This window comes from Pseudorca crassidens, chromosome 7, assembly GCF_039906515.1.
Source record: "Pseudorca crassidens isolate mPseCra1 chromosome 7, mPseCra1.hap1, whole genome shotgun sequence".
Classification (NCBI taxonomy): domain Eukaryota; kingdom Metazoa; phylum Chordata; class Mammalia; order Artiodactyla; family Delphinidae; genus Pseudorca; species Pseudorca crassidens.
Window position 1 is genome coordinate 27,347,409 of NC_090302.1, and position 24,306 is coordinate 27,371,714.

At 37.4% G+C, this 24,306-nt stretch overlaps 1 protein-coding gene across 2 annotated transcripts in view; it reads right to left on the bottom strand.

Annotated features, from left to right (window-relative positions):
- The window catches only part of TMEM38B (transmembrane protein 38B), a 71,200-nt gene that overhangs the window by 39,836 nt on the left and 7,058 nt on the right, over positions 1-24,306 (bottom strand). For both annotated transcript variants that reach the window (XM_067743763.1, XM_067743764.1), the window contains exon 2: positions 10,324-10,480. In XM_067743763.1, the coding sequence (XP_067599864.1) occupies positions 10,324-10,480 (157 nt within the window). The remainder of the gene's footprint in view (positions 1-10,323; positions 10,481-24,306) is intronic.

Consider the following 24,306-nt stretch of genomic DNA (forward strand, 5'->3'; position numbering starts at 1 on the left):
AACTATCAAAAATTAAATACAAAGAAAAAATATTAAAAGCAGCAAGAGAAAAGCAACAAAAACCATACAAGGGAATCCCCATAAGGTTAACAGCTGATCTTTCAGCAGAAACTCTGCAAGCCAGAAGGGAGTGGCAGGACATATTTAAAGTGATGAAAGGGAAAAACCTAAAACCGAGATTACTCTACCAGGCAAGAATCTCATTCAGATTCAATGGAGAAGTTAAAAACTTTACAGACAAGCAAACGCTAACAGAATTAAGTACCACCAAACCAGTTTTACAGCAAATGCTAAAGGAACTTCTCTAGGCAGAAAACACAAGAGACGGAAAAGACCTACAATACCAAACCCAAAACATTTAAGAAAATGGTAATAGGAACACACATAGATAATTACCTTAAATGTACATGGATTAAATGCTCCAAACAAGACACAGACTGGCTGAATGGATACTAAAACAAGACGCATATATATGCTGTCTACAAAAGACCCACTTCAGACCTAGGGACACATACAGACTGAAAGTGAGGGGATGGAAAAAGATATTCCATGCAAATGGAAATCAAAAGAAAGCTGGAATAACAATATTCATATCAGATAAAATAGACTTTAAAATAAAGACTATTAAAACAGACAAAGAAGGACACTACATAACGATCAAGGGATCAATCCAAGAAGAAGATATAACAATTGTAAATGTGTATGAACCCAGAACAGGAGCACCTCAATACATAAGGGAAATGCTAACAGCCACAAAAGGGGAAATCGACAGTAGCACAATCATAGTAGGGGACTTTAACACCCCACTTTCACCAATGGACAGATCATCCAAAATGAAAATAAATAAGGAAATGCAAGCTTTAAATGACACATTAAACAAGATGGACTTAATTGATATTTAAAGGACATTCCATCCAAAAACAACAGAATACGCTTTCTTCTCAAGTGCTCATGGAACATTCTGCAGAATAGATCATATCTTGGGTCACAAATTAAGCCTTGGTAAACTTATGAAAACTGAAATCATATTAAGTATCTTTTCTGACCACAACGCTATGAGACTAGATATCAATTACAGGAAAAATCCTGTAAAAAAATAAAAACACATGGAAGCTAAACAATACACTACTAAATAACCAAGAGATCACTGAAGAAATCAGAGGAAATCAAAAAAAACCTAAAAACAAATGACAGTGAAAACACAACAACCCAAAACCTATGGGATGCAGCAAAAGCAGTTCTAAGAGGGAGCTTAGAGCAATACAATCCTACCTCAAGAAGCAAGAAACATCTTAAATAAACAACCTAACCTTACACCTAAAGCAATTAGAGCAAGAAGAACAAAAAAACCAAAAAAACAAAGTTAGCAGAAGGAAAGAAATCATAAAAATGAGATCAGAAATAAATAAAAAAGAAATGAAGGACATAAGAGCAAAGATCAGTAAAACTGAAAGCTGGTTCTTTGAGAAGATAAAATTGATAAACTATTAGCCAGACTCTTCAAGAAAGAAGGGAAAAGACTCAAATCAACAAAATTACACATGAAAAAGGAGAAGTAACAACTGACACTGCAGAAATACAAAGGACCATGAGAGGTTACTACAAGCAACTGTATGCCAATAAAATGGACAACCTGGAAGAAATGGACAAACTCTTGGAAAAGCACAACCTTCCGAGACTGAACCAGGAAGAAATAGAAAATATAAAGAGACCAGTCACAAGCACTGAAATTGAAACTGTGATTAAAAATCTTCCAACAAACAAAAGCCCAGGACCAGATGGCTTCACATGCAAATTCTATCAAACATTGAGAGAAGAGCTAACACCTATCCTGCTCAAACTCTTCCAAAATATTGCAGATGGAGGAACACTCCCAAACTCATTCTACAAGGCCACCATCACCTGATACCAAAACCAAAGATGTCACAAAGGAAGAAAACTACAGGCCAATATCACTGATGAACATAGATGCAAAAATCCTCAACAAAAAACTAGCAATCAGAATCCAACAGCACAGTAAAAGGATCATACACCATGATCAAGTGGGGTTTATCCCAGGAATGCAAGGATTCTCCAATATATGCAAATCAATCAACATGATACACCATATTAACAAACTGCAGGAGAAAAACCATATGATCATCTCAACAGATGCAGAAAAAGCTTTCAACAAAATTCAACACCCATTTATGATAAAAACCCTCCAGAAGGTAGGCATAGAGGGAACTTACCTCAACATAATGAAGGCCATATATGACAAACCCACAGCCAACATGGATCTCAATGGTGAAAAACTAAAACCATTTCCACTAAGACCAGGAACAAGACAACGTTGCCCACTCTCACCACTATTATTCAACATAGTTTTGGAAGTTTTAGCCACAGCAATCAGAGAAGAAAAAGAAATAAAAGGAATCCAAATTGGAAAAGAAGAAGTAAAACTGTCACTGTTTGCAGATGACATGATACTATACATACAGAATCATAATGATACCACCAGAAAACTACTAGAGCTAACCAATGAAGTTCGTAAAGTAGCAGGATACAAAATTAATGCACAGAAATCTCTTGCATTCCTATACACTAATGACGAAAAATCTGAAAGAGAAATTAAGGAAACACTCCCATTTACTGCTGCAATAAAAAGAACAAAATACCTAGGAATAAACCTACCTAAGGAGACAAAAAAACCTGTATATAGAAAACTATAAGACACTGATGAAAGAAACAGATGGAGAGACATACCATGTTCTTGGAATGGAAGAATCAACATTGTGAAAATGACTCTACTACCCAAAGCAATCTACAGATTCAATGCAATCCCTATCAAACTACTAATGGCATTTTTTACAGAACTATAACAAAAAACTTCACAATTTGTATGGAAACACAAAAGACCCTGAATAGCCAAAGCAGTGTTGAGAAAGAAAAACGGAGCTGGAGGAATCAGGCTCCCTGACTTCAGAGTATACTACAAACCTACAGTACCTTCAGTAATGGTACTGGCATAAAAACAAAAATATAGATCAATGGAACAGGACAGAAAGCCCAGAGATAAACCCATGCACATATGGTTACCTTATCTTTGATACAGGAGGCAAGAATATACAATGGAAAAAAGACAATCTCTTCAATAAGTGGTGCTGGGAAAACTGGACAGCTATATGTAAGAGAATGAAATTAGAACACTCCCTAACACCATACACAAAAATAAACTCAAAATGGATTCAAGACCTAAATGTAAGGCCAGACACTAAAAAACTCTGAGAGGAAAACATAGGCAGAACACTCTATGACATAAATCACAGCAAGATCCTTTTTTGGCCCACCTCCTAGAAAAATGGAAATAAAAACAAATATAAACAAATGGGACCTAATGAAACTTAAAATCTTCTTCACAACAAAAGAAACCATAAACAAGATGAAAAGACAGCCCTCAGAATGGGAGAAAATATTTGCAAACGAAGCAACTGACAAAGGATTAATCTCCAAAATTTACAAGCAGCTCATGCAGCTCAATATCAAAAAAAAACAAGCAACCTGGGGCTTCCCCGGTGGCGCAGTGGTTGAGAGTCCGCCTGTCGATGCAGGGGACATGGGTTCGTGCCCCGGTCCACGAAGATCTCACATGCCGCAGAGCGGTTGGGCCCATGAGCCATGGCCGCTGAGCCTGCGCGTCCGGAGCCTGTGCTCTGCAACGGGAGAGGCCACAGCAGTGAGAGGGCCGCGTACCGCAAAAAAAAAATAATAATAAATAAAAATAAAGTTTAAAGAAAAAAACAACAAGCAACCCAACCCAAAAATGGGCAGAAAACCTAAATAGACATTTCTCCAAAGATGATATACAGATTGCCAACAAACACATGAAATGATGCTCAACATCACTAATCATTAGAGAAATGCAAATCAAAACTACAATGAGGGGCTTCCCTGGTGGCGCAGTGGTTGAGAATCTGCCTGCTAATGCAGGGGACATGGGTTCGAGCCCTGGTCTGGGAGGATCCCACATGCCACGGAGCAACTAGGCCCGTGAGCCACAACTACTGAGCCTGCGCGTCTGGAGCCTGGGCTCCGCAACAAGAGAGGCCACGATAGTGAGAGGCCCGCACACCGCAATGAAGAGCGGCCCCCGCTTGCCACAACTGGAGAAAGCCCTCGCACAGAAACGAAGACCCAACACAGCAAAAATAAATAAATAAAATTAATTTTTAAAAAACAAAAACAAAAAAACAACTACAATGAGGTATCACCTCACACCTGTCAGAATGGCCATCATCAAAAAATCTACAAACAATAAATGCTGGAGAGGGTGTGGAGAAAAGGGAACCCTCTTGCACTGTTGGTGGGAATGTAAATTGATACAGCCACTATGGAGAACAGTATGCAGGTTCCTTAAGAAACTAAAAATAGAACTACCATACAACCCAGCAATCCTACTACTGGGCATATACCTTGAGAAAACCATAATTCAAAAAGAGACACGTACCACAACGTTCACTGCAGCACTTTTTACAACAGCCAGGACATGGAAGCAATCTACGTGCCCATCAACAGATAAATGGATAAAGAAGATGTGGCAATATATAAATAGAATATTACTCAGCCATAAAAAGAAGCGAAATTGAGGTATTTGTAGTGAGGTGGATGGACCTAGAGTCTGTCATACAGAGTGAAGTAAGTCAGAAAGAGAAAAACAAATACCATATGCTTACACATATATATGGAATCTAAAAAAAAATGGTTCTGAAGAACCTGGGGGCAGGACAAGAATAAAGACGCAGACATAGAGAATGGACTTGAGGACATGGCAAGTGGTTAGGGTAAGCTGGGACGAAGTGAGAGAGTAGCACTGACATATATGCACTACCAAATGTAAAAGAGATAGCCTGTGGGAAGCAGCCGCATAGCACAGGGAGATCAGCTTGGTGCTTTGTGACCACCTAGAGGGGTCCGATAGGGAGGGTGGGAGGAAGATGCAAGAGTGAGGAGATATGGGGATATATGTATACGTACAGCTGATTCACTTTGTCATACAGCAGCAACTAACACAACATTGTAAATCAATTATACTCCAATAAAGATGTTAAAAATAAAATAAAATAAAACAGGATACAAGCAGGATGCGAGTTCACTGACAAATGAAAGCTAACCCAGTTTAAGTAGGAAAGACGAAATTAGAATTTAGGTTAATACCAAGAGCTGAGCTTCCCACGGTTAGTCTCTGAGAACTGTTTTCACCCTTCCTTAATTTTCCTCCTCTGACTACCAAAACAGTATGACTTAACTCGGCCAAAACAGAACAGTAAGTTAAATACAGTTCATATTAGTCCAATACAAGAGCTTTGCTCTTGCTCTTACTACTCTAACAAATTAATAATTTTATGTATATGCTTTGAAAAAGACTATTACAGAATGACAGACCTATAAAACTATACCTTTTGTTATACTCTTCCTCATAAAAATGCAGTCTCAGTTATGCAAATGTGCAATATATAACTGATACTTGGAAGTTAAAGGAAAACAAAATGGGGCATAAAAATCAATACACAGAGAAATTATAAAATATTTATTCCCCCCCAGAAACAGTTTTCAAAAAAAAAATCCTATGAAAGGGTACACTGTCTTCCAAACTATTAAACATACTAGGACATACCAAGTTATTGTTTCCCTTTGCCAGTAGATGGTGCTAATCTCCAAATGTGAGCACTATGAGCTACTGTACTAAAGATGACCTTGCCAATAAGTACATTCACATACTCCCTTACTTTAGCTTGCTAGAGTTTAAAGTACATTACAAACATCATTTTAATTTCCCAAATTAAAATCAAATGAAGCAAAGATTACACATTTGTTCTCAACATTAAAACCTTGAAAAAGAAAACAGTAAAATATACTATGCCTTTAAGCAAGCATCATTTTTTATATTTAAGGGTCTGTGAGCAGAAAGACAATGCCAGTATTTCCCAAGTCCAAAACAATACACTGTATAAGTGCAGACTAAAGCACTAGGTAGTCTAGGTTTGAATGCTGGCTCCAGCTACTAGATACCTGTGATTCCTTGGGCAAGTTATTTAACCCTTCTTGCCTCAGATTCCTCATTTATTAAATGAAAATAATAGAGAGCCTACCTCACCAGTTTCTTGTGAGGTTAAATGAGATAATAAATGTAAAGCACTTAGAAAAGTGTCTGTACTACATCAGTGGCTGTTCTTGTTGTTTTGTAATGCCCAACAACTAGAATCAATAAAAATGCTCATCAGAAGAATAAATAAAATACAGTTATTAATATTAATAGATTCTACAACAGTGAGAAGGAATGAATGTACTATAGCTACTAGCAAAACACAGATGAATCTTAGTAACATAATGTTGAATGAAAAAAAGTCCTAGAGAACTATACAGAGCATAATACCCCATTTTAAAATAGGGCCAAAAACAAATAAAACTAAAAAAATCTATTGTTTATATATTCATATATAAAATATACACCTTTTTAAAAAATACAAACACAAAGATAAACACAGGGTAGAGGTTAACTGTGGAAAAAGTGCAGAGAGATGGGATTTGGGAGAGAAATATAAGTATATATATAAGTTATTGGTAAAGTCCAGTTCTTAGATTAAGTGCAATACAGTGGAGATGTAAATTATTACAACCATTTTGGGAAATGATTTCTCATTATCTAGTAGAGCTCAAAAATCACTTTCCCTGGGGCTTCCCTGGTTGCACAGTGGTTGAGAGTCCGCCTGCCGATGCAGGGGACACGGGTTCGTGCCCCGGTCCGGGAAGATCCCACATGCCGCGGAGCGGCTGGGCCCATGAGCCATGGCCGCTGAGCCTGAGCATCTGGAGCCTGTGCTCTGCAACGGGAGAGGCCACAGCAGTGAGAGGCCCGCGTACCGCAAAAAAAATAAAAAATAAAATAAAATAAATCACTTTCCCTATAACTCAGTAAATCTACTCTTAAGCTATATCAAGAGAAAATCTTACCCATGTACATCATGTTCTTAGCAATACTGTAACAGAAAAAATACTAGAAACAACTCTATGTCAACAGAGAAATGGATGAATATACAATGACAATTCATTCTGATAAGCTATACAGAAGTGAAAAGTAATAAATTACAAGCATACACAATAGACTGAATCTCAGGAACAGAGGCTGAGCAAAAAAAGCAAGTCACTGAAAAATACATACATATGATTCCATTTATAAAATTTTCAAAAACTATATTATTTAGAAAAATATATGTCAGAACTGCATAGAAAACTAAAGGAATGAAAGGTACAAAATTAAGGGTAATTGTTACCTGTGAGTAAGGAAGATAGAAGATGGGATCGGGCTGAGGGTGGAGGGTCACATGGGGACATCAAAACTAACGGCAACTGTTCTGGGAAGATGGTGGCAGCAGTAGTTGCCTAGATTTTGATCTCTTCAAATCCCCTCATAAAAACAGGGCAACTAGATAGCAAAGCCAAAATCCCATCCATAGCACTTACAACAAAACTATGTGACAAGGTATCCCTTTAAATCCCAAAATGCAAATGGGTAAAGGCAAATCACCAGCATACATAGAACTGAACTGCTTGGCAGGAAGAAGAAAGCAGCAAGGTGGCAACTAATGGACCTAAGAACAAAACAGCTTCAAAATAGCTAATGGGAATTCACTAGAAGGCACAGCAGGCCAATCTGGAAAACAACAACAACAGCTGAAACTGGAAGGATTCTTACATTTCCAATACCAGGTGAGACAAAGGGTCCATGATAACGTCTGAAGGGGTTGGACCAATGTAGTCCCTGTGAACTCTGAAAACTGATCCACCCAGGCTCCCTTCTAGAACAAGTCCAATAATAAGAAGAAACTGCTGATGTAGAATCAAAACTGAGCAGGACAGAACAAAAGAAGGGGAAGGTCCAGACCAAACTGGGGAAGGGGAAAAGACCCAGGAAATCTCAGAAAGCAGGTCATCATCTTTTAATAAAATATTTTTGTAAGTGGCAATTCTTTTCTTAATCTAAATGATGGATATACAAGTTTTTATTATATCATAATTCTTTATACTCTGCATATTTTTATAAATGTTCCTTTGTACCTACTCAATATTAATTAAAACTTTTAAAAAACACATATTGTTCATAATGAAAACTCTTCTTGGTTAAGATCATGCTAAGTTGAAATCCAGACTCTGTCATTTACCAACTCTTCAGGCCTCAATTTCCTCTTATGTAAAATAGGCATAATAAAAGATCTCAAGTTAACAAATAATTAAATACTATACTATTAATTCACTACATAAAAATGCATTTCTTATTTTCCATTTCTAACATATCTTTTTGTTTCAGCCAAGGAAGTATATATTTACAGACAAGCACTTTTATTTCATTTAGTGTATCACTAACCAAGATCTGTAATTTCTTGCTACTAATTATAGAACTCCCATATAACAGAACACAAGCTGTCCGTTCCTTTAGCAATGTACTTACTGAACTTAGAACAATACTTGGCACACAGTTAACAAAACAAAGTCCCTTCTCTGATAGGCTGTTATTCTAGTGGAGTGAGACAAACCAATGTGAGAAGAAATAAACAGACAACACATCATACAGTAATAAATCTAGGGGAAAAAAAAGAAGTATGATGTGATAGTCATGGGAGAGGAGGTGTTTTTTTCAGAGAAGATCTCTCCAAGAAAAGAAAATATGAGCCTTCTGGGAAAAGAACATCACAGAGAAAAGAGAGCAAGCACAAAGGCGCTGAGGCAGAAGAACATCTTTGTGTTCAAGAAATGGCAAAGCCAACGTGGCTAGCACAGACTGAGCAGGCGTACAGGAGAAAGACATTACAACAAAGAGAGTGGAAGGGGAAGATTTTATAGGGTCTTATAGGCTACGTTAAGAATTTTGAATTTTACTCGTAGTAAGATAAGAAACTATTGAGCATAGGAGTAATATGTTCCAACATTTTAAAATAATCACTTTATCTACTATGTGAAGAAAAGACTCAGGGGGATAATGAAAGAAGCAGCTAGAACACTTAGGAAGCTACTGCAACTGTCCAAGCAATAGTGGTAATTAGTATACAGGAGCAGAAGTGGAAGTGATGAAAAGTGTCAGATTCTGGATATCCTACTTTTCATATAGTTTAAGCATCTACACACATAAAAAGAGTTCTCCAAAATGTTAATATCCTTTTAAAATATTGCTATAGAAATAAAAGTCCTTGAGAAAGTGTTTTAAAACACATAGCAACTGGAAGAATATACTTTAAGGGATGGTTAAACAAATCAATGAGAGACAGTGGCTGTTAAGTGGCAAGGCTCCAAAGTCAAACTTCCTGGTTTTGGATCCTAGCTCAATCACTTACTAAATACGAAAATTTCAGCAAAGTTCCTCTATGCCTCAGATTTCTCATTTTTCAAATGGAAATAATAATAGCTACTTCATTGGACTCTGGTGATTAAACATGACAACGAATATAAAGAATTTAGCTGACATATGGTAATAACTCAATAAATATTAGCTATCAAATTTATTGTTCTACTCTTAATAGTTTCTACTGCCACTAGTTCCCACTATGTGTCCCATTGCTACTACTATTTATAATATTCCCTTTTATGACTGGTTACATATTCATTTAAAATCATCACAATAAAAATTAACTTCAAGTGCTCCTAATGTTACGTATTTCATTGCTATGGTTTCTAATCAAAAGCACGGTTTTTGCTTTAGGTATAACAAAGCTCTCTGATTTGTATTACACTTTTTTTCTTTAACTTGATGTATCATTCCTCTTAAAGATAACTGAAGCTGAATTTGCAAGAATCCAAAGCAATTCCTACTAACATTTTTTTTTCACTTCAAAACTAAATTCAAAATAAAATTAATGTTAAATTTCATAAGGCTCTGAAAAATCGAACAAAGAGTATGACAATTACCAAAAACAATTACCATAAATATCATGATCACTTGGACTTTTTGTGTAGTTGGTCACATTCTTGATTATCATGTTGTATAACTGTGTGTATAGGTTAGGTTCACAAGATCAACTGTTGGGGGTCAAATATTTGATGCCCTTTCATATTTGAAATGCTTCCACTAAAGAAACATAAGACAACAATACCTACCTCTGGGAGAGGATAAGGGAGAAGGGTGAGAAAGAGACATACTTTGCACTTAAAACCTTTGGCATTATTTGGGTTCCTTCCTTTGCACATGCATTAACTTTTAAGAATATAAAATATTTTTTAAAGAAAAAAATTCCATTTACTAACAATTTACAGATTTTTTTAAATGTCTCATAGTTCACCACAATGGCAGCTTACCAGATTGAAGATGCCAGTAATATATTAGTGCTGTTTGCAAGAAACCTCAATGGAGGCTCCCCAAGGAGTACACAAGATAAAATTCCTCCACCAAAGCAGTGAAGCATAGCAGTAAACCAGCTTGACAGAGGATTCTTCCATGCCACCGCCACTGCTCCTGAAATGATAAAGTAAATATGCCATCTGAGATACTGTATATTAAACAGGTCCTGAGGTACCAGTGGCACTAAACACACTTCTTAATTTCATAATTTTCTAGAACATACTCATAAGTGTGACAATCATGATCATCATAAAACATATCTTTTGTTCTTTAAATCAACACTGGAAATATTTTGTTAAGACATGGGTGACTTGGGCAACTTTAAAATACTCTGTTCAGGATCTTATTGCCAGTTTCCTAGTAGTACATTATTAAACACAATCTCCCCAACCACTGTCTCCTTTCATTCCCAACCCTACTGTAAGTATGCCGGTTAATATGTCAAAGTGATACATTAAGAAAAATTTATAATCTTAAGTACGTAAGAAAATAAAGCCTGAAATAAATAAACTAAAATTTCAATATGACAGGCTTGAAATAGAATAACAAAATAAACCCAGAGGTGAAAGGCTGATGAGGAACAGGTATTTACATCATCTCAAATGTCTCCTAACAAATTATTTATTAATTACAGAGGGAAGTAATAACTTTACAGTGGACAAACCTTGCAGACATCACTGTAAACTAACAATATCAGGTGATTCCTGATATTATGCACTAAGACCACATCATCACTTCCATAGTATTTCTACCAAAAATGTATAACCTGAACTAATTTAATTACACATACACACACTCAAATTGAGCATTATTCTGAAAAAAAACAACAACAGGGCTTCCCTGGTGGCGCAGTGGTTGAGAGTCCGCCTGCCGATGCAGGGGACACGGGTTCGTGCCCCGGTCCGGGAAGATCCCACATGCCGCAGAGCGGCTGGGCCCGTGAGCCATGGTCGCTGAGCCTGCGTGTCCGGAGCCTGTGCTCCGCAATGGGAGAGGGCACAACAGTGAGTGGCCCGCGTACGGCATAAAACAACAACAACAACAACAAACACCTAGCCTATATTTTAACAATGTCAAGGTCAAGGAACACACACAAAAAAGGCTGATGGAAAGTTCCAGATTAAATGACATTAAAGAGACAACTAAATGCAACGCATTTCCTAGATCATATCCCCAAGTGAGAAAGACCATCTATAAGAGACCTTTTTGGACAACTGATGAAATCTAAATATGGATTGTGGCTTTGATTACAGTATTGTATCACTGTTAAACTTCCTGATTTTGATAACTATAATGTGGTTCTTTAAATTAACACACTTAAGTAATCAGAAGTAACTGGGCAAAATGTCTCCAATTCACACTCAAGTGGTTCTGAAAAAATACTATGCACAGACAAAAACATCCAGAGAAGTGGTAAAGTACAAACTTCTAGTTATAAGATGAATAAGTTCTTGGGATCTGATGTACAGCATAATGACTGCAGTTAATAATACTGTATAGGGCTTCCCTGGTGGCGCAGTGGTTGAGAGTCCGCCTGCCGATGCAGGGGACACGGGTTCGTGCCCCGATCTGGCAAGATCCCACATGCCGCGGAGCAGCTGGGCCCGTGAGCCATGGCCGCTGAGCCTGCGCATCCGGAGCCTGTGCTCCACAACGGGAGAGGCCACAACAGTGAGAGGCCCGTGTACCGCAAAAAAACCCCAAAAACAAACAAACAAAAAAATAATAATACTGTATAATAATATCTTATATACTTAAAATTTGCTGAGAGTAGATTTTTAAGTGTTGTCACCACACATACACACACACACATGTGCACACACACACAAAAGGTAACTGTGAGGTGATGAATGTGCTAATTAACTTGATTGTGGTAATCACAATGTATTTGTATATCAAATCATCACATTGCACACTTTAAATATATATAATTTTGTCAACTATATGTCAATAAAGCTGGGAAAAAAATAAAATAAATGGGGCAAAATGTCAGTAGTTGGTGATTCTGAGTAAAGTATATAGAAGTTCCTTGACCTACTCTGGCAACTCTTCTGTAAGTGAAATTATTAAAGGAAAAAGTACAAAAAAAAATTTTTTTTTAACCCAGCCAGAGAAATAGAAGCAAACTATAAAAATGAAAGTAGAAACTAATTAGATGCTAAAACAGGCAGATAGAGATAGGCAATCAATAAAGCCAACCCAAAGCTTTTCTTGGAAAAGACCAATAAAACAGAACATTGTTCAGCAAGTCTGAAAAATGGAGGGAAGAGGGGAAGGAATGAATATTAGAAGCAAAAAACAAAAAAAAAGGGAGTTTTTTTATTATAAGAAAACATGCATTTCATCTAATAAATGTGAAGATATAGTTGAAATGGACAATTTTCCTAAAAAATGATATATTAGCAAAATTCCCTTACGAACAGGTAGAAACTTGAACATACAAATAACTACGGACAAAAGTTAGAGGGTAATCCAAGATCTATCTATCTTAAGAAAGGTGCTAGACCCAGATAAATTTATGCAAAACATTTACCAAATATTTTTTGATTACTCATTTTTATGTTATATAACCATTATAGAGTTTAGAAAAACTTTAATCAGTCTATAAACAATATAACTGCAGCATAAAAAATTATAGAGAAAAGAAAGAAGAGAGAAGGAGAGGGGAAGGAGGAAGGGAAAGAGTCAGGGAGGAAGGGAGGAGGGAAAGGAGGGAGGGAAGAAAAAAGAAAGGAAGAAGATACATTATAATTCTAACTTATGAGTATAGTGCACAAATACATCAATAATAAATTGAAACCTAGTTTTTCAAAAGAATAATATATCATAACCAAGTAGATTTTATCCAAAGAATTTAAGGAAGATTCAATAGTTAGAAATTCATTAAAATCATTCATTATAGGGCTTCCCTGGTGGCACAGTGGTTAAGGGTCCGCCTGCCAGTGCAGGGGACATGGGTTCAAGCCCTGGTCCGGGAAGATCCCACATGCCGCGGAGTAACTAAGCTCGTGCGCCACAACTACTGAGCCCGCGCTCCTAGAGCCCATGCTCCACAAGAGAAGCCACCACAATGAGAAGCCTGCGCACCACAACGAAGAGTGGTCCCCGCTCATGGCAACTGTCGAAAGCCCATGCAGCAATGAGGACCCAACACAGCCAAAAATAAATACATTAAATAAATACATTTTTTTAAAAAAGACATTTTTTCCAAATAAAGTCACGTTAAAAAAAAAAAAGTGCCTACCTCGGAATACAAGTTTGTTACCTTTAAAAAAAAATTATGCACTATACTAACAAATTATTATGATCACTCCTTTAGACAGAAAGTAAAAGGTCATTTGATAAAAATTCAACATTCCCCTTTAAAAAATCTAGCAATCTAAGAACAGAAAAAAGCCATAAAGGAAAAGATTTACAAGTTTGACATCATCAAAATTTAAAACTTCTACATAACAAAAGACTGGGATAAAATTTTTTTAACCAATAAGGCAAATTCCAACAAATCAATAGAAAAAGACAACAAACACAACAGAAAAATGGGCAAGTCACAAAGCAGAAACTATGAATGACTAATAAATATACCAAAAAACTAAACAAAGGAAAGTCCTCAACTCATCAGTAATTAAGGAAAAAGAAATTTTAAAAATGTTATTTCATACACCTTCAATTGGCAAAAAAATTTACAGCTTAATATTAACAAATTATCAAAGGTGTGAAGAAATTCACATACTCTTGTGAGAATAAAAACAAGTAAAGCCATTTTGAAAAACAATTTGGCAGTTATCAATTAAAATTTTAAATTTAAAATTGACTCAAGTGCCCAAGGAGTGTCATACAAGAATATTAAAGCAGTGTTGTTCATAATGCTGTGAAAAAAATGAAAACAATCTAAATGACCATCATCAGAGGAAGAGTTAAACCATGATCATTTGCACTATGGAATACTATACAAGAGCAATTCAAGAGTGTGGTAGATCAACATCAACATGGGAAGATCCCCAAGACATGCTGTTGAGTAAAAACAAGAAACCAAACACAATCATGTTGAAAAAAATTACAGCATGTAATTATTTATGGGCAAAAATGCAAACACTATTCATTTCTATAGGTACATACATTTACATGGAATGCACAGAAAAGGGTCTGCAATACACCAAAATGTTAACTGTCATTATCTCCTGAGAGAAGCTTAGAAGTAGGGAAGATGGTCAAAGGGGCTTTAAATTTATTTAATTATATTGATTATATTATTTAATTATATCTGAATTCTTTAAAATAAAGTGTTTGTTAATTGTATAATTAAATTAAAATTTAGCAAATTATGTCATAACCAATCTGAGGAATATAATGCATCGATTCAAAACAATGTAGCAGCTTTACATGCACTGACGTGACAAGAAGAAAATCATATTTATATGAATATGTACAGTAAGAAATCATTTACAGGGGGAAAACAGAAAACTATACATTTCTATAGGTATGTACACATGCAGCTAATGCATAAAAGAAGGTCTGCAAGAATACCCAACCAAACTATTAACTGTTATTACCTCTTAGGGAGAGGCCCTTTTATGCAAAAACAAACAACAAAACAAACTATAGAAATGTATGTGTGAATTCAGTAGGGTAATATCGTCATACTTGTACTAACATGGGAATTCATCTCTATGTGCTCATGGGGAAAAAAAAAAAGAGGGAGATAAAAATTTAAATACTGCAACCCACCATTCCACACAATAAAATGTGCCCAGGAGTGAACATGAGTTGGAAGACGTAAATTTTCGATGGTGTGTATATATCGTCAAATGAAGTGATGCCAAGGTTTAATGATATGCATCTGGTGATAACTCAAGAAATGGTGACTTGTATCAATATGGAAGAAAAACTAGTTTTGAGAAACTTACTAAAAACCAGGATGTCTATCTCCAGTGCAGCAATTTCCCCTAAACTTAAGAATTATTCAAGAGTTATTTTGATGATACATAGCCATGCTATCTTTATAGAGCCAAACCCCTATGTAAGATGTGACACCACTATGTCTCTCTACACATATATATTGCTATCCATCAAAATACGTATACGGGCACTGTTCAGTATTGCCCTGTACGATGATGACTGTTTAGAACATTGGCTAGTCAGCATAATATATGAATATGATCTTTTCTTTTAGTCAGTGGACACTAGCTGCCTTACTGAGCCATTCTCACATTGAGAGGCAATACAGAGTGCTTAAGAATCCAGACTCTGGAGCTTAATTGCCGAGGTATAAATCCTGGCTCCAGCACTTACTCTCTGTGTAAAGTGAACAAGGTAACTGCTTTCCCACATCTTAAAAAAAAACAAACAAAACAGTAAGCAACAACTATTAGCTATCACTATTATTATAGAAGTAAATAGAAAAAAAAAGAAAATTACCCTTTCCTCTCTACTTCTACCCTTCAGTCACACTCATTTTCTGTAGGGTGGCAACTTCCAGACTTCTTTTTCTGTGCTTATTTATACATGCACACCCCTTTTCCCCCTCAAGACCTTCTTCTCCCCCAACCTTGTCCTCGTGTGTGTTTGTCTGTGTGGGTGTGGGTGTGTCCCTCTCTCTCTCTCAGGCCATACCCTGGTTAGCTCTGCACACACATTCTGGAAATGGGAGCTCTAAGTGAATGAGAGTTATAATGGGCCCATCATTACACAGTTACTATGAAGACACATTCCAAAGTAACTGATTACTTCTGGTAAATATACAATTAGGGAATATGTCTGTATCCTCTGTATCCCTTAGGGTTGTTCTAATGGAAGATTTAGCATTACTATCATCCATCTGACACAACAATTAGGCTTAGGCAAATTCAAATATGCCAAAAAAGTTTTCCTTTGACCACTAAAACAATCCAAATCAAATTTACTAAATTTGATGCTTTCACACAAATTATTCACTCATGTAATATGCATTTCCAATTAAGTCTGTCAAAATAACTTTCCTTTTCCCTCAACTTTCACGGTATTTTATCCTTTCGTCTTAAAATATATCATGTTCTAGTTTTTGTTCACAAGTGTTAGCTCCACTATAAGACTGATATACCCCTTGAGACTCTAAGAAACTTTAGTATAAAGTAGATGCTCAACAAATGTTTATTGTACAACAGAAAAATATATGTGCAATATTTCAAGAGTGTAAGTATGATAATTTTACTACCATTAATTTCCCTTAGTTTTATCACAAGTCACAGAGATAACTGTGATTACGTACCAGTTTTGTGACTCTTTGTAGGACCTCTAACCTCTTTTGGCTTAAACTTCAAGTTTCATAAAATGAGAATAACACATAACTTATAAGAACTTAAAATAAGAGAATATACATAAAAATACATATTTACTACCTAGTACATGTCAGACACTCTGTTGATTTGTGTGCTGAATGGATTGATCACTGACAAGAGAGAAAAGAGGCAAGGAGAATGCAACCCTTGGGCTGCTTCTGACTCAATTATCTGAGCCCAAGATATAATACTTTTGAGTTCTTACTGCAAAGCTGGGATGAGAATGACACATTATGGCACTGAAAAGGTACTCATAACCCCAACAGTCTTAAATCAATGAAACTAAGATTTTATTAGACCAAAAAAGAAAGGAAAAGAACAGAGTTAAAGGGAGGGTCTCTCTCATACCAGTCTTTTTTGCCTGATTTTCAAAATTATGTCAGCCAGAAATATTTCTCTAACTCAAACAGACCTTTCTTTAAAGCTTTCTTCAGTACACACACTACCATAACACATTTTTCAGCATGAGGCAATCTTATGACAAAGTTCTTTGGGTATGATGTTCCTTTGTATATATCGTACTGGCACCAGTCAGTTTAATGTGAAGTTAAATTATGAAAACACAGGACTCCCCTGGCAGTCCAGTGGTTAAGACTCTGTGCTTCTACCGCAGGGGGTGCGGGTTTAATCCCTGGTCAGGGAACTAAGATCCGGCATGGCATGAGACAGGGCCAAATAAATAAAAGTATGATGCTTTCAAAATTTATATTTAAAAAAATACAGAAAGTTAACCAGAAACAGCTGTATATCTTTAGGGCATATAAATAATTTTCAGTAGAAAAAAATAGTTAATATGATACCTTTAATTTTTTCTCAGTTTTAAACAAACGTGAGAGGCCCGTGTACAAAAAAAAAAAGTATAAGATATCTGAAGTACATATAATTACCTGGGGACTTTAACATCAAAATATTTTCATTATGAAATGAAAGCTGAGAAATAAAGTCACACTCTACTCCCTTAAATTCATTTAAAATCACAGCCACAAAATAATCCCATTCTCTAGCCAAATGAAGTATTAGACTATGTTTTTGTTTTTGTTTTTTGTGGTACGCGGGCCTCTCACCGCTGTGGCCTCTCCCGCGGCGGAGCAACAGGTTCCGGACGCGCAGGCTCAGCGGCCATGGCTCACGGGCCCAGCCGCTCCACGGCATGTGGGATCCTCCCAGACCGGGGCATGAACCCGTATCCCCTGCATCGGCAGGCGGGCTCTCAACCACTGCGCCACCAGGGAAGCCCTATTAGACTATGTTTAACATACTTTTACTGACTTAGTTAAAACAAAGACTAGAAAGATATTCTTTAATGTACTGCACACATGACTTCTTTATTTTGATATACTCAGTCTACTTTAGTTCCGCAGTGTGTCTCCGTTTTTAAGAAATAGTTACACTGTAGCTATTTCCAAACAGTCAGCATTCAGCTTGCTGGTGGTTAATATGACTTCCGGAAAGAAGCAGGGGAATGCTCTAGCCTTCTTAAAGCCTCATCTCCAGAGGTTAAGTATTTTTAAATTGCATATTAGTAAACTTTTGCCCTAGTCTTTCCCATTTATAGATTTATCTCTTTAAGAAGAAAAATTAACAACATAATCTAGCTCATATGCCTCAAGTATGCTTTTTCATCAAAATATTTTAAAATAATCATGTAGGCAACAATGGCTTAGAGATTACCTGTGACACAATTCAAGGAGTTTTATATCAAGTATGAATCATAGTGGGCCAAGTAAATCCACGGCTGTGGTTATTTCCCCAGTTCCTTAATGTATAACTAGACTAGACATACTTAGCAACTGGCACACTCTGCATATTGATTCTCTGATCCTTGGAATAAGGATCATTATGATAGGAATGATCAGGTAGAAGCCCCTAGAGTTTCGTCTCCTCACCAAGATATTTTTACAAAGCAGTATTACAGAGATGAGTACCATAACCAAAAACATGAAAGATGAAAGACGATGATAGCTATCACATTCCACTTAACTTGCTTGCTTGGGCTATATGTAAAGCAGATGGATCTTGAAAAATAATTGTGAACTATTTTAAATGTAGACTGGTAATGACTCCAACTGCAGCTGGTATTCAAAATACAGTATTTTTACTAGAACAAATCAGCATTAACCTCTGTAACCTAGTAAAGAAATGCTTTTTTCTCCATATTAATTTGCAAAGAATCCCAGAAACACTTTGCTTTTACCTGACAGGTTTAACAGTACACTATCACAGTCTTGCCTCAGATCTATGTCAACTCTCCTGCTCTCTAAACAAGTCCACAGAAATTATGATCATATTGACAGTCCACAAAACATCACATTGGCCTGCCACACTGAAGGCATTATACTGACTAGATCTATGGACAGGAAATAGCCAGCACTTTAGATATCTTAATATTACATATGGAAACCAGAAAGCATGTAGTTAAACCCCACTCCTAGGTTTCTGTACCAGAGTCCAGTCAGGAAACAGAAAATACAAAGTTTTATTAACAGAAAGGATTTAATATAAATAAGTAAGTAGGTATAAAATTGTTAACTAGATTATTGAAAAAGCAAAAAGTAAATACTATGGTGTCACAGAAGTATCAACTGTAGAAAGCTGTTACCACTCCTGGGGGAACAAAGGATAGGCTGAAATTATTAAAACTTAGAAGCTTGGAGGAAGAGCTCTTTAGACTCAAAACTGAAGACTCCTGGAGAGGGGACACTGCTCAGCTGGTGCTCTGGTCCACCTCACTCACTGAGTTTTAAGTTCTGAGTTTTAAATACTGAGTTTTAAGTTCTTATCCCAAGCTACCTAGTTAGTGGTAGAGTTTGAACTAAACACTGGTCTTCCGACTTCTGACTTTATGAATGCTTTCTACTACAGCACACTCCCTGATCAATGTTTTGTCAGGTCACTCAAATATTCTAAGTTTCCTTTAGCTTAAAAAATATTAAAGAGAGGACCTTCATGATGGTGGAGGAGTAAGACGTGGAGATCACATTCCTCCCAACAAATACATTAAAAATACATGTACGTGTGGAACAACTCCTACAGAACACCTACTGAACGCTGGCAGAAGACCTCAGACTTCCCAAAAGGTAAGAAACTCTCCACCTGCCTGGGTAGGGGAAAGGAAAAAAGAAAAAACAGAGACAAAAGAATAGAGATAGGACCTGCAACTTGGGGAGGGAGCTGTAAAGGAGGAAACGTTTCCACACACTAGGAAGCCACTTCACTGGTGGAGGTGAGGAATGGGTGGGAGAGGGAAGCCTCAGAGCCACGGAGGACAGCGCAGCAACAGGGGTGCGGAGGGCAAAGCGGAGAGACTCCCACACAGAGGTCAGTGCTGACCAGCACTCAACAGCGTGAGAGGCTTGTCTGCTCACCCACCAGGGTGGATGGGGGCTGGGAGCTGAGGATCGGGCTTCGGAGGTGAGATCCCAGGGAGACGACTGGGGTTGGCTGAGTGAACACAGCCTGAAGGGAGCTAATGCTCCACAGCTAACCAGGAGGGAGTCCGGGAAAAAGTCTGGAACTGCCTAAGAGGCAAGAGACCATTGTTTCGGGGTGTGCGAGGAGAGGAGATTCAGAACACCACCTAAACAAGCTTCAGAAACAGCACAAGCCGCAGCTATCAGCACGGACACCAGAGACAGGCATGAAATGCTAAGCCTGCTTCTGCAGCCACCAAGAAGCCTTTGTGCAAGCACAGGTCACTATCCACACCTCCCCTCCTGGGAGCCTGTGCGGCGCGCCACTGCCAGGGTCCCGTGATCCAGAGGCAACTTCCCCAGGAGAACGCATGGCGCCCCAGGCTGTTACAACGTCATGCCAGCCTCTGCTGTCGCAGGCTCACCCCGCATTCTGTACCCCTCCCGACCACCGGCCTGAGTGAGCCAGAGCCCCCTAATCAGCTGCTCCTTTAACCCCGTCCTGTCTGGGCGAAGAACAGACGCCAGAGGGCGACCTACACACAGAGGCAGGGCCAAATCCAAAGCTGAACCCCAGGAGCTGTGGGAACAAAGAAGAGAAAGAGAAATTTCTCCCAGCAGCCTCAGGAGCAGTGGATTAAATCTCCACAATCAACTAGATGTTCCCTGCATTGTGGAATACCTGAATAGACAACGAATCATCCCAACATTGAGGCAGTGGGCTTTGGGATCAACTGTAGACTTCGGGTTTGCAGAATGCAACACCCTGGTTACTGATTTCTATGTTTATCATAGCATAGTTTTTAGTGATTCTTACCATTGGTGGATTTGTTTACTGGTTTGCTTGCTTTCTTTTATTTTATTATTTATTCTTATTTTTTATTTTAATAACTACATTTATTTTATTTACTTATTTTTCTTTCTTTCTTTTTTTCTCCCTTCTCTTCTGAGCCGGGTAGCAGACAGGGTCTTGGTGCTCCAGCCAGGTGTCAGGCCTGAGCCTCTGAGGTGGGAGAGTTCAGAACATTAGACCACCAAGACCTCCTGGCCCCATGTAATATCAATCAGCGAGAGCTCTCCAAGAGATCTCCATCTCAACACTAAGACCCTGCTCCTCTCAACGACCAGCAAGCTCCAGTGCTGGACACCCCATGCCAAACAACTAACAAGAACACAGCCCCACTCATTAGCAGAGAGGCTGCCTAAACTCATAAGTTCACAGACACCCCAAAACACAACACTGGATACGGTCCTGCCCACCAGAAAGACAAGATCCAGCCTCATCCACCAGAACACAGGCACCAGTGCCCTCCACCAGGAAACCTACACAACCCACTGAACCAACCTTACCCACTGGGGGCAGACACCAAAAACAACGGGAACTACGAACCTGCAGCCTGCAAAAGGGAGACTCTAAACACAGTAAGTTAAGCAAACTGAGAAGACAGAGAAATACTCAGCAGATGAAGGAGCAAAATAAAAACCAACCAGACCAAACAAATGAAGACGACATAGGCAGTCTACCTGAAAAAGAATTCAAAGTAATGATAGTAAATATGATCCAAAATCTTGGAAATAGAATGGAGAAAATACAAGATACGTTTGACAAAGAACTAGAAGAACTAAAGCGCAAACACACAATGATGAACAACACAATAAATGAAATTTAAACTGCTCTAGAAGGAATCAATAGCAGAATAACTGAGGCAGAAGAACGGGTAAGTGACCTGGAAGATAAAATAGTGGAAATAATTACCAGAGAGCAGAATAAAGAAAAAAGAATGAAAATAATTGAGGACAGTCTCAGAGACCTCTAGGACATTAAACGCACAAACATTTTAATTATAGGGCTCCCAGAAGAAGAAAAGAAAAAGAGTCTGAGAAAGTATTTGAAGAGATTATAGTTGAAAACTTCCCTAATATAGGAAAGGAAATAGTCAATCAAGTCCAGGAAGCATAGAGTCTCCTAGAGGACAAATCCAAGGTGAAACATGCCAAGATACATATTAATCAAACTATCAAAAATTACATACAAAGAAAAAATATTAAAAGCAGCAAGGGAAAAGCAACAAATAACATACAAGGGAATCCCCACAAGGTTAACAGCTGATCTTTCAGCAGAAACTCTGCAAGCCAGAAGGGAGTGGCAAGACATATTTAAAGTGATGAAAGGGAAAAACCTAAAACCAAGATTACTCTACCAGGCAAGAATCTCATTCAGATTCAATGGAGAAGTTAAAAACTTTACAGATAAGCAAAAGCTAAGAGAATTCAGCACCACCAAACCAGCTTTACAACAAATGCTAAAGTAAGTTCTCTAGGCAGGAAACACAAGAGAAGGAAAAGACCTAAAATAACAAACCTGAAACAATTAAGAAAACAGTAATAGGAACATACGTATCGATAATTACCTTAAATGTAAACGGATTAAACACTCCAACCAAAAGACACAGACTGGCTGAATGGATACAAAAACAAGACCCATATATATGATGTTTACAAGAGACTCACTTCAGACCTAGGGACACATACAGACTGAAAGTGAGAGGATGAAGAAATTTATTCAATACAAATGGAAATCAAAAGAAAGCTGGAGTAGCAATACTCATATCAGATAAAATAGACTTTAAAATAAAGACTACTACAACAAACAAAGAAAGACACTACATAACGACCAAGGGATCAATCCAAGAAGAACATGTAACAATTGTAAATGCTTATGCACCCAACATAGGAGCACCTCAATACATAAGGCAAATATTAACAACCATAAAAGGGGAAATCAACAGTAACACAATAATAGCAGGGGACTTTAACACCCCACTTCCACCAATGGACAGATCATCCAAAATGAAAATAAATAAGGAAATGCAAGCTTTAAATGACACATTAACGATATGGACTTAATTGATATTTATAGGACATTCCATCCAAAAACAACAAAATACACTTTCTTCTCAAGTGGTCATGGAACATTCTGCAGAATAGATCATATCTTGGGTCACAAATCAAGCCTTGGTAAATTTAAGAAAACTGAAATCGTATCAAGTATGTTTTGCGACCACAACGCTATGAGACTAGATACCAATTACAGGAAAAAACCTGTAAAAATACAAACACATGGAAGCTAAACAATACACTACTTAATAACCAAGAGACCAACGAAGAAACCAAAGAGGAAATCAAAAAATACCTAGAAAAAAATGACAATGAAAATACAATGACCCAAGGCCTATGGGATGCAGCAAAAGCAGTTTTAAAAGGAAAGATTATAGTAAAACAATCTTACCTCAAGAAACAAGAAATATCTCAAATGAACAATCAAACCTTACACCTAAAGCAATCAGAGAAAGAAGAAGAACAACAACAAAAATATTAGCAGAAGGAAAGAAATCATAAAAACCAGATCAGATATAAATGAAAAAGAAATGAAGGACACAATAGCAAAGACCAATAAGACTAAAAGCTGGTTTTTTGAGAAGATAAACAAAATTGATAAACCATTAGCCAGACTCATCAAGAATAAAAGGGAAAAGGCTCAAATCAACAGAATTACAAATGAAAAAGGAGAAGTACCAACTGACACTGCAGAAATACAAACGACCATGAGAGATTACTACAAGCAACTTATATGCCAATAAAATGGACAACCTGGAAGAAATGGACAAACTCTAAGAAGGGCACAACCTTCTGAAACTGAATCAGGAAGAAACAGAAAATATAAACAGACCAATCACAAGCACTGAAATTGAAACTGTGATTAAAAATCTTCCAACAAACAAAAGCACAGGACTAGATGGCTTCACAGATGAATTCTATCAACATTTAGAGAAGAGCTAACACCTATCCTTCTCAAACTCTTCCAAAATATAGCAGATGGAGGAACACTCCCAAATGCATTCTACGAGGCCACCATTATCTGATACCAAAACCAGACAAAGATGTCACAAAGAAAGAAAACTACAGGCCAATGTCACTGATTAACATAGATGCAAAAATCCTCAACAAAATACTAGCAAACAGAATCCAACAGCACATTAAAAGGATCATACACCATGATCTAGTGGGGTTTATCCCAGGAATGCACGGATTCTTCAATATAGGCAAATCAATCAATGTGATACACCATATTAACAAACTGAAGGAGAAAATCAAATCATCTTCTCAATAGATGCAGAAAAAGCTTTCAACAAAATTCAACACCCATTTATGATAA